General features: G+C 38.0%; 1 protein-coding gene across 1 annotated transcript in view; it reads left to right on the top strand.

The window, feature by feature from the left end:
* The window catches only part of LOC136678440 (low-density lipoprotein receptor-related protein 1B-like), a 219,109-nt gene that overhangs the window by 99,609 nt on the left and 100,567 nt on the right, over positions 1-18,933 (top strand). The window contains exons 29-33 of the mRNA XM_066656491.1: positions 1,527-1,754; positions 1,935-2,109; positions 5,615-5,709; positions 7,939-8,088; positions 18,101-18,241. Of these exons, the coding sequence (XP_066512588.1) occupies positions 1,527-1,754; positions 1,935-2,109; positions 5,615-5,709; positions 7,939-8,088; positions 18,101-18,241 (789 nt within the window). The remainder of the gene's footprint in view (positions 1-1,526; positions 1,755-1,934; positions 2,110-5,614; positions 5,710-7,938; positions 8,089-18,100; positions 18,242-18,933) is intronic.

Genomic DNA, 18,933 nt, shown 5'->3' with positions numbered 1-18,933 from the left:
TGCCTAGTTGAGCCACACCGCCATTGCACCTGCTCAGGTGAGACACACCACAAGTTGTACAAGAACAATGCACACTCAGCCTCAATTTCTAAAGTAAGCCCCACCAGCTAAGTGAAATATGCATCTGAAACAGACCTAAACATTTCAGCTACACCCCTGTTTGTAATTTCACAGGAAAGCCAAAAATCCAAGAGTACATGCTAAGGTGTATGGTTCTATAGATTTTTACCATAGCATTACTGTAATAGATTTTTTAGCTGATCACATAGAATAAGTGACATTTTTAGAGTATTTTTTCTAAGTCTAATAGAGTTGAGTAAAAAAAAAAAGCTGTTGGACCAGTTCCAGCGGGTCTCTAGAGAACCCAGTGACCTAGAACTTGAGAACCCAAGGGAACTGTGGTTCATTTGAATTTCCTGTTCTTAAAAGCTTTCAGAGGTCAGAGGAGGACAAACCTCAGCAGAGGAGAGAATAGAAAAGAGAATGAGCATAAAAAGAGAAAAAACTGTTAAATACAGCCGTGTGTTTCTCAGTAAAGAAGAACAAATGCCAAGGGAATTATGCCCAAGTGGGAGAACCCAGGAGAATTATTCTATTCTGTGACCTGTTAACCTCAAAACGTTAGAATACCATCTTCAACACTCCTTTCAGTTTGAACCCAGTGTATATGCAGCAGATACCTGAATGCAGACGTGCAGTATATACAGTCTTCCAGTTTTGTTTTCTTTTGTTACTAATATTTTCAACAATGAGACATAAGTCTTTTAGCAAATAAATATATACAATGATTCTAAAATTTTACAACCACAATTTAAACGCAGTAGAAAAAGCTGTAGAAAATGAAGAAATATTACAATTCATTTCTAATAAAAATGATTATCTCACATGCCTCACATTTCAAAAGGTAGTAATAAAATATATGTAGGTAACTGGACAAAAACATTGGTGTAAATTGTCAAATCTTTAAATATTAATTTTAATAATATTTAATAATGGGCGGCACGGTGGTGCAGCAGGTAGTGTTGCAATCACACAGCTCCAGGGACCTGGAGGTTGTGGGTTCGAATCCCGTTCCAGGTGACTATCTGTGAGGAGTTTGATGTGTTCTGCCTGTGTCTGCGTGGGTTTCCTTCGGGTGTTCTGGTTTCCTCCCACAGTCCAAAAACTCACGTTCATAGGTGGATTGATGACTCAAAAGTGTCCGTATGTGTGAGTGTGTGAGTGAATGTGTGTGTGTTGCCCTGTGAAGGACCAGGGCCCCCTCCAGGGTGTATTCCTGCCTTGCCAATGATTCCAGGTAGGCTCTGGACCCACCGTGACCCTGAAATGGATAAGTGGTTACAGATAATGAAGGAATGAATGAATGAATGAAAAAGATATGAATGAATGAATATATATGAGGTATATTTCCAAATGTAGGCTTAGGCTAATTAAAGAAACATGCAGTAACATATCCACAGCTTTCATATTAATCCATGCTTTTCTGTGTTTCTGTGTGTGGGTGTGTGTCGGTTTTTGTGTCGTAGTGGTGAAGAGGTTCCTGCTGTATTCTCGGAGATCAGAGATACGAGGTGTTGATCTAGATAACCCCTACCTCAACATCATCACTGCCTTAACAGTTCCAGATATAGATGATGTCACAGCCATGGATTACGATGCAGCAGAGGAGCGAATATATTGGGCTGACATTAAAACTCGGATGATTAAACGAGCATCAATTAATGGAACACGATTAGAGACACTTGTTACCACAGGTACAGTATGACAGACTTCAAAACGATACAGTACAACCGATTAGATTTCATTAGAAAATCTAATTCTCATACTGAGAAAAGGAAACAGACCCCAAAAGAGACGACCGAATAAAGAATATAGTGTTGCACTGGTGTGGTAACAATGGACTGATCTGTAATATCTGTTGTCTGTCTTTATAGATGTGTTAAATGTGCGAGGGTTAGCAGTGGACTGGTTGTCCAGGAACCTGTACTGGATGAGTTCGGACAGTGATGAGACTCATATAAACGTAGCTCGACTGGATGGATCTCTCAAAACTACCATTATCCACAGCATTGACAAACCCAAGGGCCTGGTTCTGCACCCAGCAAGAGGGTAACTCTTTAAATATCATACTGTACTCATTCCTCTCAGTTTACTACACTCCCGTTCTTTTTGGAAGACACTTTAAAAAAATACTTAAAGGAACCCTAGGTAGTATTTTTACCTTAAGATTACAGCATCAATACAATTGTGATACTGAGTTGTATCAGGGAGAAAAGAGCCTTTGTTGTAGCTACTCTGAGCTCAGCGCTGCTATGTAACTTTTGGAGGAGAGTAGGAATCCACCCCTCCATCCTGACTTTAGGTGTTGTAAAAGTGAAATACACACTGTGTCTTTATGGGAGCCCAGGATAAAAAATACCAAATTTGACCTAGTGTTCCATTCAATTTTAAAAAAACTTTTTTGGGGGGCATTTTAACCTAAAATTTAATCCATTGCAAGGAGAGACCCATTTCTGGCTGTTGAGTCTATATTTAAATTTGAGGATGCTCAGTGGTCTACCCTATGAGAAGTGTATTATTCATGTTATATTTTTTGGTGGGCTAGGGCTGGACAATTATTCAATATCAATACATATCACAATATAAAATGTTTCAATAAACATGATGTTTTTTTATATTCATTTTCAATATTTCATTAAATATTATGTATAGCATCTGACACTTACTAACGGTCATTACACTAGTTAATTGCACTCAATTTTAAAGTTAGTTTAAATATATTCATATTGACAAAGAGGTTGTTGTTTGATGATGTCATGTTGCTTTCAATTCTTGGCAGATATTCTTTGGCTTTTTTAATGTTTTATTGTACTTATTAGTATCGGAATTATATCATATTGACAGAAATTAAGAAATATATTGGGATATAAATCTTGGCCATATTTGGCCATTCTTGTTTCTCCACACATTTTCAATTTTCTCAGCTTCACTGAACATATAAGTGCACTTTGTAGTTTTACAATTACAGACTTTAGTCCATCTGTTGCTGTGCATACTTTGTTTGCCCCTATTCACCCTGGTCCTTCGTAGTCAGGACGCCTAAAGAACCTCACCAATGAGCAGGTGATATTTCAGTGGTGGATCACTCTCCGTGCTGCAGTGACACTGATGTGGTGGTGGCGTATTAGTGTTTGTGGATCAGACACAGCAGTGCTTTCTTGAGTTTTTAAACATCTCAGTGTCACTGCTGGACTGAGAATAGTCCACCAACCAAAAATAGCCCGCCGACAGCATTCTGTGGGCAGTGTCCAATGACCACCATTGAGGGACTAGAGGATAGCCAACACAACAACAGATGAGCTACTGTCTCTGACCAAATAATGCCTGCTTTGTGGTAGTCTTGTGGAGATCCTTACAAGGCGAAAAGGGGAAAACAAACCATGCAGAGCAACAGATTACAGTCTGTTAACCACAGTCTGCAATTGTAAAATTATATAGTGCACATATATGTTCATTGGAGCTGATAAAATGGACAGTGGGTGTAGAAACAAGGAGTATTTCCACGTAGAAATTCATCAAAACATATCAGTCAACTGGTGGGACATAAACGTTTGCATACAAATGCAGACAAACCTGTATAAAACCCTAAATTACTCATATCTTTAATATGAAGGCTGTATAGTTTCATACTGGAGCTTTTGATGTTAATTGCTGTCGGCCTGTTGGTCATGGATTTGATTACTGAGCTCTGAAATGTGTATGTGTGAATGCGTGTGTATGTGTGTGAACTCAACACACAGTCACTCACAAGGCTTATTAAAGCTGGCAGAACAGATATGCTCGTTAAGGCGCTCTTAACGAGCCAGCACCGGGCAGCAGCCAATCAAATGCCAGTATTTATCTTCCTCTGTTTTTGCCGGTCAGTGACAGACGGCTCATTTGCATACATCACAAAGGCAAAGGAACTATTGTTTACACTGCATTTAGCGTTTATAATATGCCTGCCGTTGCTGTTATGTTGTTTGAATTCTGTTTTTTATTATTTTGGAAGATTTGTCCAGATGTTAATGGCTCCTTAGATGTTTCTGAAAGTCATCCATCACTTAGAATTACACAAGATGCCCGATATATGTGGACGAATATGAAAGATTTATTCCTTATTTGGCTTCCCTGCAGACGGAGGCCTGTTATTTGTTGGAGCTCCTTTTGTTTTTGTATTCTCCACCTTAAAACTTAAAAGCTCTACCTTCTCAACCATAACAGTAACTCGCAGTGAGCCGCATCGTTCTATCATCTGTTTACATGTAAACATCACTTGGTAGAGCGTGAATAAACAGCAGATTGCTGTAGGGATGAGTAACCATGTATATGCCCACGCATGTGAATGAAACATATGGCAGCGCGAGTGAGGTCATATATAAGGTTGTTTGTTTACATAGTCCTGTACATTATATCATGAATTGAACCAATAGAAATGCTACAAAAGATCTTGGAATTAATCCATTCTGCATTGACTTACAGTAATTCTTCTTGTCTGAGAAAGCTTGGAACATTTCTGTGAGGATTTGATGGCACCTACAAGAGTATTAGGTCAAGTAGTCTGGATCTCAAATTTTTCCAGAGGTATTGGATGGAGTGAGAACATCAGCCCAGAGAACATAGATCCACTGTTCCGCAGCCCAATGTTTGGGTGCTTTTTCCCCAGTGGCGGACTGATGAAGGACAAATATAATCCTTCAGAGAGACTAGGGTAATTGTACATTTTCAAGTTGTGCATTGGTCTGTTTCAGAAGGAAAAGCTTTTAAAAAATCAGTTGTGGTTTTTAACATGAAAAACATATACTTTATATCTGTTTTAATTGAAAACAGCATAGATTCATCATATAATGCCATCCATGCCACCTCACTTCCATTGTGATCTAATAAAGTAAAAAAGCATGAGGAAAAGGGAGCACTTTTAATGGCAAAGGGGTCCTCTGAGTCGCAAATCTTTTTGTTTTGTTTTGTTAGGGTTTTGTTGTTGTTGTTGTTGTTTTTTCCCCCTGTTCTTCAAAGCAGATGTCTAGTGAGGGTGAAGTTTCAGATCTTCACATTTTCAGAGGTCCAGTGGTTGCCCAAAGGTCCAATTGTGCTTTGAGCTTAGTACCAGGTCCTGAAAGGTGTTTCTTTTTTTTTCTTACGTTCAAATGAGCATCTAGCTGCAAAGCCTCCTAAATGATCCACTTCAGTATCTGTTTGTTGTTTCACATAAAAACATCTAACTAGCAACTCACTTCGCTCACTGAAATGAACTATAATTAAACTTTGATGGTGATAAATAATTGATTTATTCATTCATTTGATGGCAGCATGGAAATGACACTGTCACACAGCTGCAGTGTCTTGACCTCCAGTGTGTTGTGGGTTCAGACCACATCATTGGGCATGGAAAAATTAGGATCATGTGCAGATGCTCCAGAGTATCCCACTTTCATTTCATGTTTTTCTATTGAGAGTCTAAACACTGGGTTGGCAGAGGGTGTTTCTTAAATTAGCAGTATTTAATCCTTAAATCTTTAATATATATACTCACTCACTGTTGAACTCACTGTTATGTTTGTTTGTTTTTCCACAGGAAAATGTACTGGACTGATGGAAACACCATAAACATGGCCAACATGGACGGCAGCAACAGCAAGATCCTCCACCAAAACCAGAAAGAACCCGTCGGTAGATACATACAGCTATACACTATATGACCATCAAATTGTGCACACCTTATCAAACATTTCTTGTGAAATGAAGGGAATGTATTATGCAATTGTCATAGAAAAGCATGACATGGAATATGACTCTTAAGCTCAGGTTCACATAAGCCTAATACCGCCAGACTCAATGCTAAGAGTCTTCCAGATCAGTGGATCAGTGGAACTGTGTTCTCTGGAGAGATGGACTTTATTCAATATCTGTGGGACAATGCCAGAACTTGCTCATCCCACATCAGTACCTCAGCTCACTAACGCTCATGTGGCTGCTGCTTAGATCCTCATAGCAATGCCAGCAGTGTTCTTTCATCTATTGACTGGCAGAGTAGTTATAGAACAGACTTCTGAGTGAATAAGTCCCTTCATTTCAGAAGAAACAGTAGATGAGCAGGTGTCCAAATACATTTTTTTGTTTTTTGTTTATGTTTTTGTGACTTCTTTTTTTATCACAATATGTGATATTATATTTAGCTACATATCTTAGCGAGCAGATGTTTAGTGGGTGTATTTCTTGTGTTCCTTACACAAACAAAACAAACAACGAACCTAAGGAAAGCAGGAGGCGTATAACCAATTTTTCACATGATTTATAGGCATCTCAGATATTTCTATATCAATTGCTTTAATCATACTGTCACAAGCCCCCTCCAGGGTGTATTCCCGCCTTGCGCCCAATGATTCCAGATAGGCTCTGGACCCACCGTGACCCTGAACTGGATAAGCGCTTACAGATAATGAATGAATGAATAAATGAATACTGTCTCAAATTGAATGGGACATATTATACCCCTTTTCCACAAGTTCATTACAGTTCAATGGGAAACTAATGAAACATCTGTGACTTTATTTGGTCAAAATATTGCAGCTTTCCCCTCCTGTCTAAACAGCTTTATTCCTTTAAATGAGAATGAGCCACAGTTCAGTTCAGCGAGAGCACCCAGGAGTCATTTCTGCTTGTTTCTCATTCTTCTCCGTTTTTGTTTTTGACATATTTAATCTGTAATCATAGTCATCTGCAACTATATTTTAAAACAATGGTTTTATTTTAGATTTTGTCAAATTTATGTTTATCTAGTTTGGTTTATTTAATCTATTTGAATATATATATTTTTATATTCCAATGTCTTCTTCCATTCTTTTAAGCCATTCTTAAAAACTATATTTTGTTACAGATTAATTGCTCTTTAAATGGGTGTCATTTTTTATTGTGCTGTTATGTTATTTTTTTATCTGTGGCATAAAATGGACTCAACATATCAATAATAATGTTTATTGCCATTATATCTGGGACAATATATTGATCTAAACAAATGCCTGTTGTGACAGGCCAATTTGCAAGTCCAAGAAAGTTAGCCTAGGAATCTAGCATTGGAGTTAGCCTATGGCACACAGCACTGGAGAAGGAGGAGGAGCAAGGGGGGGGGGACTGGTAACACCTGGTGTGGATGGCACTGGTTGAAGTTCATAACAAGACTCAGGTTTATCCACCATATTGAAGAATCGAACTAGTGATGTCTTCGTTTTGTCATAGATGAGACTGTAACAGACAAATTCTCAACAAATGGACTCAGACGTTCTCATGTTTGAAAGTTTGTAAATGGAAGGTTCATAAAGGATTTAAAGGACTTGTTGTACACTGATGAGGGGAGGGGACAAATCTAAAATGTCTGTACCATATATTACTTCCTTCACAGTGTTTCTATGGGAAAAATGGCAGAAAAGTTGCATTATCTCACACACACAGAGAGACCCCATTCTCCTCTCTGCCTTTGTATTTATTAATTTATTCTAAATATTTTTGACACCCAGTGCCTATGATCTACAGCCAGAGGCCAGTCTTTAATAACACTGATTATGTGTGTGATGTAGATGGTGAAGATGGAGGTAGAGCTGATGTGCGGAGACAAGCTCGGCTGGTTTCAGACACTAATGCCATTATAAACAAATAAACAACTCCCCCTGAGGAAAGGGAGATTAGACTCGAGTGGATATGCTCTGTTTTGACACTTGTTTACTGTCTAATGAAAAACAACAGCAGTACTGTTATTCCATCAAATCCCCAGCTATTAGAAAAATCTCATATGTCCATACACTGGCCACTTTATTAGAAACACCCTCCTTTACTCCTACTCATTGGACACTTCTACTGGAGACACCTACACTTTGCTCCGATAACCCTCCCTCTCCCCCACAGGCTTGTGTATAGACTACTCTTCCAGTAAACTCTATTGGATCAGCTCTGGGAATGGAACCATTAACAGATGTAATCTGGATGGGAGTGGTCTGGAAGTGATTGACAGTTTGAAGAAGGATCTGATGAAGGCGACGGCTCTGGCAGTTATGGGTGAGTCGGTCAGTGTAATAAGTGACGATTCAGTTGTGTTGATTTTGAAATCAGTTCTAATTAAATATAATGACTCAAAAAATAATAATGAATAATAATAAGTGAATAATGTTTAAAGTGTTTTAGTGTAATGTATAATTATAATTCAGTCATTCTCCTGCTCATTTGTTATATTATGGTAACTGTTACATAGCATTAATAATGACTGTCATTTTATTAATAATAATATATAACAAAATAAAATCTGTTTAAAATATCTAACTAGTGCTAAAATATAAATATTAATACTAAGTTGATACTAGAAATACTCGTGTAATTAATACTAGAGTATTAATACGGGCAATCACTGTCACTCCAGGGTCCTAAACATTTTGTAGGGGGATTGGCTACTCAAAATTGTCCATAGGTGTGAGGGAATGTCTGAGTGTGTGTTGCCCTGCAATGGACGGGTGCCCCTTCCAGGGTGTGTTCCCGGTTTTTGCCCAGTGATTCCATGTTCACGTTCACAATCGCTAACATCGATCACCATTTTAAATCGTCTAAATCAAAACTCTTTTGGAAAAGGGCTGTGCTATATCGTATCATTCGCAATGATATCATCATAATTTTTAAAATGATAAAAAAAATCAATATTGTGATATTCAGACTTTTTAAAGTAATGACATCATGCAGTTACTCATAATATGGCATACGTTCTATGCATGAGTCATTTTGCCACAGTGAAGTACAATAGACCATGGTATTATGTTACAAATGAAAGAAGTCTTTACTATTATTAATATATATTAAATATATTCAATGTAATATAATTCATATTAATATAATATTGATTTTTTAGTGTTTTGTCACATTGCCAATAATATCGTTATTGCCAAAATGCACTGAAATACCGTGATACTATTTTAGGGCCATATCGCCCATCCCTATTTTGGATACAGTGTTATCCCCATCAACAGAACACACTGATGCACATACTTTTGAAATGCTTTTTGTTGTTGGAATGGGTTTAGTGACAAATAAATTCTTCTCACTTGCCATTTTAAAAAATGTACTATACTACATGAGTGGTAGAGTGTTAGAATTTTGAATTACAATTTACGTTACACAAGAAATGCTTTAAAACTTATTTATACACCTTGTAAAATGAATCAGAAGGTGGAATCAGAGCTTTCTTCATGTTTCCCTGTTTTCTATCACTGTGTAAAAGAGACTCTCTGGAAATGACTGCTAGAGATCTGTTTCCTCAGAGGAACAATAAAGAGACATATGCAGCTGCTTCGTAGTGTCGCTTTCTACTGGACAGTTTTCAATGCAGTTAGATTTATGTCAGCATCTTAACATTCAGTAATCACTCGTTAAACGAGTTGTCTGTAAATTTTTGGGCCCATAGTGAATGTGAAAGCAGTGTCTGGTTTGGATCTTTATTTGAAAGCTCCACATTACAGCAGTGAATACGCCCTTTTCGCAGTCAGTTTCAGTTCAGAGATGAAATGATATCATTTCTCGCTCTGGGGTTTTTCTTCTTCCTCCTCATAATCCTGCTAATAAAGACGTGTTCCTTTGTGAAGCTCAGCTGTTTGAGAGCTTCGTGTTTGTGTTGATCTGTAGTGATTCTGCGAAGCTAAAGCCTCACTGATGTCAGATACGTTATTATTTTCACTGGATTTCCCTCATATTCCTCTTCATCTTCATCTTCTCTCCTTTTCACGGCAGTATGTTTTGTTTTCCTTCCTCTGCATTGATGACTCAAAGCCCATTCAATGCTTCGGGTCTATTTTTTTATTTTTTTCCCCACTGAGTGGAGTCAGATGAGTCCCTGGCGACCTGGAGCCCGAACCTCTTTCCGTCTCTTTCAGTTTGACTCTTTTTCTCTTTTTGTCTCTCATTCTTGCTTCTCTCTTTCTGTTTCTCTATTCACTCCTTTATATTCTCTCCATTCTCGCAGACCTCCGGCACCATCTGCTCTGACAATGTGACCAAGGAAACCTTCTTTATCTCATTGACACGTTTTAATTGATTTATGAGGTTATTATTTATTAAGTGGGTATTATAACTAACATGAAACAATACTTGAATGGTTTTCATTTCAGACTGTGATTCTACATGAAGCAGAGAGAAGCCTTCTGATGATTATTTGAGACAGCAGCTGTTCTATTTTATTATTTTCTATTTTTGTGTCTTTTAAAGTGAAAGCCCAAAATCCAATTCAGCTCGGTTTCCCTACCTTACCCTAAATGTAGTTGATCGATTGTGACATTCTCACTCTCTGAAGGAATTATTATTATTATTTGCTTTATTTTATTCACACACTAGTGATATAAGGCTAATGGGAGTCGGGGGATATTTTTGTAAATGTGAAGGCCTTCTTATATCATTTTAACATCTGAGCAGAGAATGACATCATTTTGTTGCTGTTGCTGTTTCACTAATGTTTTCTCATTTTAAGGTCATATTTTTGTTGTTGTACTTTTTTAAGTGTATTCATACATTGTCTGTATAATTATCCAGTTCAGTGTCATGGTGGGTCCGGAGCCTACCCGCAAGGTGGGAAAATGCTCTGGAGGGTAACACATACACACACTCACACCTATGGGGCACTTCTGAGTCGCCAGTCCACCTACCAACGTGTTTTTGGATCGTGGGAGGAAACCAGAGCACCTGGAGGAAACCCACACGGACACAGGGAAAACACACCAAACTCCTCACAGACAGTCACTTGGAGTGGTACTTGAACCCACAACCTCCAGGTCCCTGGAGCGGTGTGACTGCGACACTACCTGCTGCACCACTGTGCTGCCTGTAAATGCATTATACATTATAATCATCATATGAGATGCAGAATCAAACTGTCTGTGATGATTGCTGTCAGTTTATGCTCCATAGAACGGGGCCCTTACATGGCAACAGCCACGTTTAAAGCAAATTTATAGAATCTCTGAAACCTCCAGGGCACTAGGTGTCACTAGGTGTCAGGCTGTTGCATAACATGAAGAAGAACTTGACTGATTCATCCATCCATTATCTGTAACCGCTTATCCAATTTAGGGTCGCGGGGGGTCCAGAGCCTACCTGGAATCATCAGGCGCAAGGCGGGAATACACCCTGGAGGGGGCACCAGTCCTTCACAGGGCAACACAGACACATTCACACCTACGGACACTTTCAAGTCGCCAATCCACCTGCAACGTGTGTTTTTGGACTGTGGGAGGAAACCGGAGCACCCAGAGGAAACCCACGCGGACACGGGGAGAACACACCCGACAGTCACCCGGAGCGGGAATCGAACCCCCAACCTCCAGGCCCCTGGAGCTGTGTGACTGCGACACTACCTGCTGCGCCACCGTGCCGCCCATGACTGATTCAGCGTAGTTACATTATTAATACATATTTACATACCTGCTTGGTTATGTAATTGATCCTTAGGTTTGAGATTTTGCTTCTATATTTATTTATGTATACTTTATTATTTATTTATTTGAGTTTTTTTGATGCCAAAAAACAGCAAATCATGACAATTAATAACTAAATGGTGCCAGTAATATAGTTCATCTAAAATTTTTATTAAAATGCTTTAGAGCAACTGCTCTGTATTTCACCAGCATCGCCAACCTTTAATATCCAACATAATCAGAATTATTAGGACGTGAAAACACAGGAAAGTGCTGTTAGATCAGTGTGGGAAATGAGAGGAGTGTGATGGATGTGGGTTGCTGTGTTTCCGAGCGTATTCTTCATGCTTGTGGGGATTGATGCTGATCACTGTGGCAGTGAAGCAGCTGTTTCAGGTGCAGGATCATCAGTGATCCTGACTTTTAGCATCTGGTGCACACATTATATCACCCCCATAGTCTCCTCCATCTTCTCTATCTTCTCCCTGTTTTGCATGTAATCATGTCCTCTCTTCTTTCTGTAGTGAAAAATAAAACTAAGATTTACACTGCTTTGAGTATATTCTATTAAGTTTCATTACGTTTCTTTATTTTATTTTTTTTTTTATTATTATTATTTTAATGCATTCATGGAGCGACACAGTAGCACAGGTCCCTGGAGGTTGTGGGTTCGAGTCCCGCTCCGGGTGACTGTCTGTGAGGAGTATGGTGTGTTCTCCCAGTGTTCGCGTGGGTTTCCTCCGGGTGCTCCGGTTTCCTCCCACAGTCCAAAAACACATGTTGGTAGGTGGATTGGTGACTCATAAGTGTCCATGAATATGTGTGAGTGAATGTGTGTGTATGTCGCCCTGTGAAGGACCAAAGTCTCCGGGTAGGCTCCTAACCCAGAGCGACCCTGAACTGGATAAGTGGTTACAGTCAATGAATGAATGCATTCATCTTAATTTGGTCCTTTTCAATGGAAAGTGCATTTAATCAGTCAAAAATAAAAGAGGCAAAACAGTCATTAAAATCAACCCTAACCCCGCATTTTGCGGGGTAGAAACACACCTTATATAATCAGCTTTGTAAGTCTTGAATGTCTGAATGCGTCTGTGAGCTCCGTATACCGTTAGAAAGCGCAGATCCTACCGTTTCTAACCTTCAAAATTTGTGTGTCATGTTCGTCATGAAAGATTCTAATGATATTCTCTAAAATCAGAAAAAAAGATGCTGCAAAGGAACAAGAAAGACGGCGTTTACTTTCAGTTTCGTTTTGACTCAAATGACATCTCACGCTGTCTCTGGGCAGAAAACTATGAGTCATCAGCAAAAAAATATTCCTATTATTGATTTATAGGTTTTCAAGGTTTTTGTAGGTTTCACATCAAATAATAATGCATTAGATCAACAAATATAAACTAAAAAGCTTAAATAATTCTTTATTGTGTATTTTTATCTTTAATAGCTATATACATAGGGTTCATAGGGCTATGATAAAATTAAGTGACATATCCTCCCTCATCAACGTCTCGGCCTTGTCTCAGCTTTACGTGATTGATTTAGGGATCAGAGTGTAGCACCTTCACCAGAGGCCATTGGAAACTATATTATTTGTATTGTCTTTGAAAATCAGCAATACATTTAAACAGAATAAAACAGCCATTTTCTACATGTTCAAATAAAACCTTCATTTGAATTGACTAACACAGACAAACAAGTCACTGTTGTACTGTGAACACTGTGAACAGTCTTATATTAACAGTAATGTGCATTTTTAACTGCTCACTAAGTCTGGGGCTGTTTTTACTGTTACGTTGTGTGCAACATCTGGAACTATACTCTTCAGTTAGGTTAACCACCACGAAATTTTGTGCTGAACTTCAAGAAAAAACACATTCAGCTCAATTTCAAATATGACATATTTTTTATAGCAGAGACAGTGGAAGCCATAACTAATTTTTATAGACATTTGGAAATAAACCACAGAATAAAGTATAAATAATTCAAAATCTTTACTACTTTTTTTTAATCAATAAACTGGTTTTGGTCTTGATTTTAGCACTAATCTTAATCAGCAGTTATTGTTTAATAAAATTTGACAAATGAGGAAAAATAAACCTTGTTTCATATTTTCAGAAATACATATTTCATTTTCTAAAAAAATATTGCAAAACAAGCACTAAATCTAAAAACAAAAATCTTTATATGTGTCCTTACTTTACATTAGAAACTCAGCAAAAACAAACATTTTGACCATCTGTGCCAAACTTTTCATACACCTCATCTTCTTAGACTTTGAATTTGATGCATGCACAGTCATGATTTACATTATTTGCCAGGTTCTGGGTCAGTTTTAGCAACAACAAACGCAATTGAACCTGTTCATAAAATAAATCTAATGTATACATATTACTATGTTATTACCTATGTAGTAACATTGCTATGTAGTAACATCTCAAATATCTGTCAATCTTATAATGGGTCTGGAATTAAAGCAAGGTCTCTGAAATCAATATTACCAGCAAATTGGTTAGGATATGGTAAGAAATGTATTTTGCATTAAATATAATTGCTATGTAATTGCAAAGTGATATGCAAATAGTTTTGCTAAACAAAAATAATGAGAAATGAGGTTCTATTTGTGAAAGAAATGAGCTCATAGAGGTGTATTAAGGTTAAAAAATAAATAATAAGACCAGTGGCCTGTGTCATTTTTAACCTTCTCATATCGAGGCCAGGGCCTGAGAGAGGTAGAGAATGAGTGGTAAATCAGGGGTTAAATGTCTAGCTTAAAGGCATATGCTCTCAGATTGAAGGCAAGGACCTTGGAACCAAACAGCCTCAAAAACAAGGTCACTTTCTCACTGTGGAACACAGCATTTTACTGTAAACATTGAGCTGGGGCCCCTCTAATTATTTGTGATTTTTTTTTTTTTTTGTGGCTTGTGCATTTGACTTAATTATATGGATATTTATCACATTTCAGCCATGATAGTATTAAAGGTGACATAGCACATTAATTTGGGTGTTTTCAGCCTATTAATCCACAGATTATGAACTAAGACAACCCATTTAGTTTTTTTTATAAGCTCCTAAAATCAGTAAACATGGGATAAAACGAGCAAACAGTTTGTTTACACACATAAAAATAAGGCTTTGTTGTGTTTATTTTTTAGGTTTACATTGGTTTGAGGTGTTTTAAAGGGTGATTGGCTAAAAACGTTGGTGTAAATGTAATTGTAGTAAGTGAAATCATCTTAAAACTAGAGAATGTAAAGAGTGTTTCTTATTTATGACATTGTTGTAAGAAGATCATGAAATGATTCATACTTGTTTTTGTGTTTGTTCTATTTAGCTGATCATGTGACTTATTGTAGGCATAATTTCTTGAAGCGAGTCAAATGACCTGCTACTGGAATAAGACACTTTCACTGGATTAAATCACTTAAATATATGGAAATGATTAAATGATTTTCTAATAATTTTACACCAATCTTATAATGGGACATAGATATATTGACCAGATTAAAGGTGGTTTTACTTCCTAAGAGATCATTTTGTACAGTGGAGTGGAGACTTTGAGCCCCTCTCTCTCTCTCTCTCTCTCTCTCTCTCTCTCTCTCCCTCTCCCTCTCTCTTCCCTGTATGTGATGTGGTTATATGACAGCTCTCAGCAAATGAAGATTCTGGGAGTCTGGGTGTACTTTGCATTTCTAAAGAGATTTCTGACTGCGGGCTTCTTCAGGAACAGGTGCAAGAGTTAAGAAATGAGTGAAAAATGTGTGAAACCAGTGAAAAATGACTGAAAAAAAAGCTCTAAAATTTCTACAAGCTGCCTGAGCATGTCTCAATGAAGCATGACGACATGAATATGTTCTCTTTTAGCTTCTTTTTAGTCTCTCTCTCCCTCTTTCTCCTCCCTCGCTCCTTCCCTCCCTGCCTTCCATCTCTGCTGTCTCTTTCCCTCTTCTCTCTCTCTGTCTCGCTCTCTTGTTTCCTTGCTGTCTGATTGTTACACTCATTATTTTAATATTAATGCCTAATTAACCCCGTTTTTACTGCTCCGTCCCCTGAGTAATTGAACAAGGGTGGCGATTATGGTGAATTATTAATACGTTTTTTTCTCCTCATTTCATTTTATTTCATTTTGGCAAATGTCTGCACGTCAGAGGCGTCCAGAAAGAGAAAAGTCTTTATTTCCTCATACATTAACAGTAACAGGGAACTCACTCTTCTGTGGGCTTTGGGGTTGAGTGCGTGTCTTTTCCTCTGGGGTTTTATCTCGCGTAGTAAACTTAGCTCAAGCCCTGAAGGCAGAAGTAATGGAGCAGCCATTGAATCCTGTCAGTCTGCTGAACTGGGAATGACGACTCATGTCTAAGAGAGCATAAAGACTAGGAGTTTCCCAGTGCTGGGGTATCTGGAATACACCTGTCCGGCATAGTTTGGTGTAAATGTTTTTAAGCAGAAAAAAGACTAGAATTTGTATTACACTTTATGTACTTCTCAGGGACAACGATGTTCTTTTTTAAATATCGCTGTCTAAAGAAAAATCTCCATTTGTGTCTATTTTTAGTCTCCTAAACACAGCTGCTGTCCTTCACATTGTGTGAAAACATCATGATAAATGGACCAATGGAAATGCTCCAAAATGCTACTTTTAACACATCACACGCCCACTGATTCTGGGTAGGCTCCAGACCCACCATGACCCTGATTTGGATAAGCAGTTACAGGCTATAAATAAATGAATGAATGAATGAATAAAAAATCTTTTTACACTGACTTCCACTGAAAGTTAAGAAGGTTATTTTCCTTCTCCTGTAAAGTTAGTTTTGGAGATACATTTTGTTCTTTGGCGAGAGTGACGATACACGCTCTCAAGTAATACGTGGTATCAGACTTCTCTAAATAAACCGGCTCAGTGGAATTTATCCGAATGAAAGGGGGTTAGATGCTGCTTTTTGCATTATGCATAATGTAATGAGGCAAACAAGTAAACTGGGGTAAAGGGGTACTCTTAAACATATGGGATTAACAGGCAGTGGCATTCTACCGAAGAAGCAGCTCAGTGGAGTGTTTCTCAATGAGGGTTAGATATAGCTTACAACAGTGTGTAATGGGCAACTCAATTACAGGGTCAGTCAAAAAGTCAAAGGACACCGTTTTATCTGAATACCCCAGCAAGTAATGGGAAAAGGGGCCTATCTTTTAGGCTGTGTCCAGAATGTGGCTGCCATCTTGAAAGCCGACATATTGGATAAAGCGCCAGTTTTTCCAATGAGAATGTGGTCATTCATTCATTATCTGTAACCGCTTATCCAGTTCAGGGTTGCGGTGGGTCCAGAGCCTACCCGGAGTCATAGGGCGCAAGGCGGGAATACACCCTGGAGGGGACTCCAGTCCTTCACAGGGCAGCACACACACACTCACACATTCACTCGGGAAGGTCGGGAAGGGTCATGTAGCATATCAAAGAAATAAAAGGGTGTCTTGCCAATTGTGACTCACCCTGTGTATAGGTGTAATGGGGTACTCCTGAATGACTTCTCTTAGATAAATAGGGGCAATGGGGTACTGTGTGGAATTTAGATTCTTTCTGGATGAATGGGATAATGGTGTACTCTCAAGTAGATGGGTAGTAGGTGCTTCTCAGTGAGCAGCATAGTAAGGCTCCTTAGTGTGGAAATCTGATCTGAGTTTCCCCTCGTTTGGATGTGCTTGGTCATATAAGTAAAAAAATAAATAAATAAAAAAACAATAGCAGGGCACCATAGATTAAGCCTAATCCATTGAAATTGCCTTTGTACTCTGTGATGACTAAGACTAGTGTGCTTTAGTGTAACAAAATTGTGGTAGTACTCAGACTTGAGGGAGATTCTGAGGATGTCCTAATATCTGCAGAAATGGTGCAGGAATGTACAGTCTCTCATTACTTCAGAGGAGACATGAGACATTTTTACTCCTTGTTTTTAAGCCATGTGTGCAGAGCCGGTTCCGGTTCGTTCCCTCCACCCACAGCTTGTGCTGTTCTGAGCATTTCTGAGCACAGTTAACTATGTCCGAGAGCAGAAAGCACTGAGGCAAAGCCAGATAGAGACGGGGCAATAAAAATGAGCCAAGACATAGCGGAAATAATGAATATAGACCCCTTTGATTTGTGCTTTTACCTCTTAGAACTTTGTTAACCAAATAATTTTCCAATAGCTGATTGTTTGCCTTAGAGACGTTAGGTTAAATGCAGACTACAATAAGTAGAATTCTGTCTCTAGCACTCACTAACGCCACCTTTAGAAGTGCCTGTGGGAGAGCAAAGGCAATACATGAATTTGCTCCTTAATTCATTATCAAAAGAGATACATACCCCCTAATATGTTAATACATTCAATAACCATAAGGCATCCAAATAGTTTGGTGATAATTTGTATTTTAAATTCTTGTAAATTCTACAGATTCCAAAAAATGCAACACTTTAGTATTCGGACATTCTGAGTTCACTAATGGAATAAATTTGGAGGGATAAAAATAATACATAATATAAAACAAAATTTTAAAAACACCCAGGGAGGACCTGAGGCTCACAGTGTGTTTATCAGACTGCTGATTCACCATGAGCCCTTATCTTTGTGATATGTGTCCAGGGAATAAGCTGTGGTGGGCAGATGACGTGTTAGCCCAAGTGGGGACAGTAAACAAGAGAGACGGAAAGAAGATGGAGGTTTTGAGAACCAAGACCACTGGAGTGGTCCAGATCAGAGTCTATGACAAAGATGGACAAAAAGGTAATGTGTATGCATGGATATTTACAAAGGTAATTTGTAGTAAATAAAATTAAATATTAGGTGTACAACTAAGTTTTAAAGCACATTTTGTGTAACCTATAATTGTAATTCAGAATTCAAATACAATCCCACTTTTGTCATTTTATGGTAACTGTTGTGTAGTATTAAAAGTGACAAATGTTATTTTATTAAACAAGATATAATCTAAAATGAAATACTTTGAAAATGGCTAGTGAGAAAAATTATTTGTTGATGAGTTCTATTAAAACACTACAAAAGCATGTGCATTTATTTGTGCCGTTCTTGGGGAAAATACTGCTTCCAAAATTATATGTAACTTTAGTTTAGATGGTTTAAAAATTATGATTCTGATGTTAGTAATGACAAACTTTTTAATTACACACAACTGTTACTGTAAAATGACAAATGTGCAGGTAAATGTTGAATTGTGAATTACATTTATGTGTTACACATAACACTTTAAATATTCTTTGTACAACTAATAATTTCTAGAAGGGCATTCAACTCCGAGGGTGTGTTCAGATTCTAGTTTGTTTCCCTTGCTCTGGACAAAATAACAACAAAACATTGTTGGGTTTGCTTTGAGTTCACACTGACACATTTACAATCCAACCAAAGTAAGACAAAAAACTAATTTGAGTTTTATTTTGCGATCCAGCTCCACTACAGAG

This window comes from Hoplias malabaricus, chromosome Y (genome assembly GCF_029633855.1).
Source record: "Hoplias malabaricus isolate fHopMal1 chromosome Y, fHopMal1.hap1, whole genome shotgun sequence".
Classification (NCBI taxonomy): Eukaryota; Metazoa; Chordata; class Actinopteri; order Characiformes; family Erythrinidae; genus Hoplias; species Hoplias malabaricus.
The sequence above is the reverse complement of the archived record's forward strand: the minus strand, read 5'-3'. Positions and strand labels throughout refer to the sequence as shown.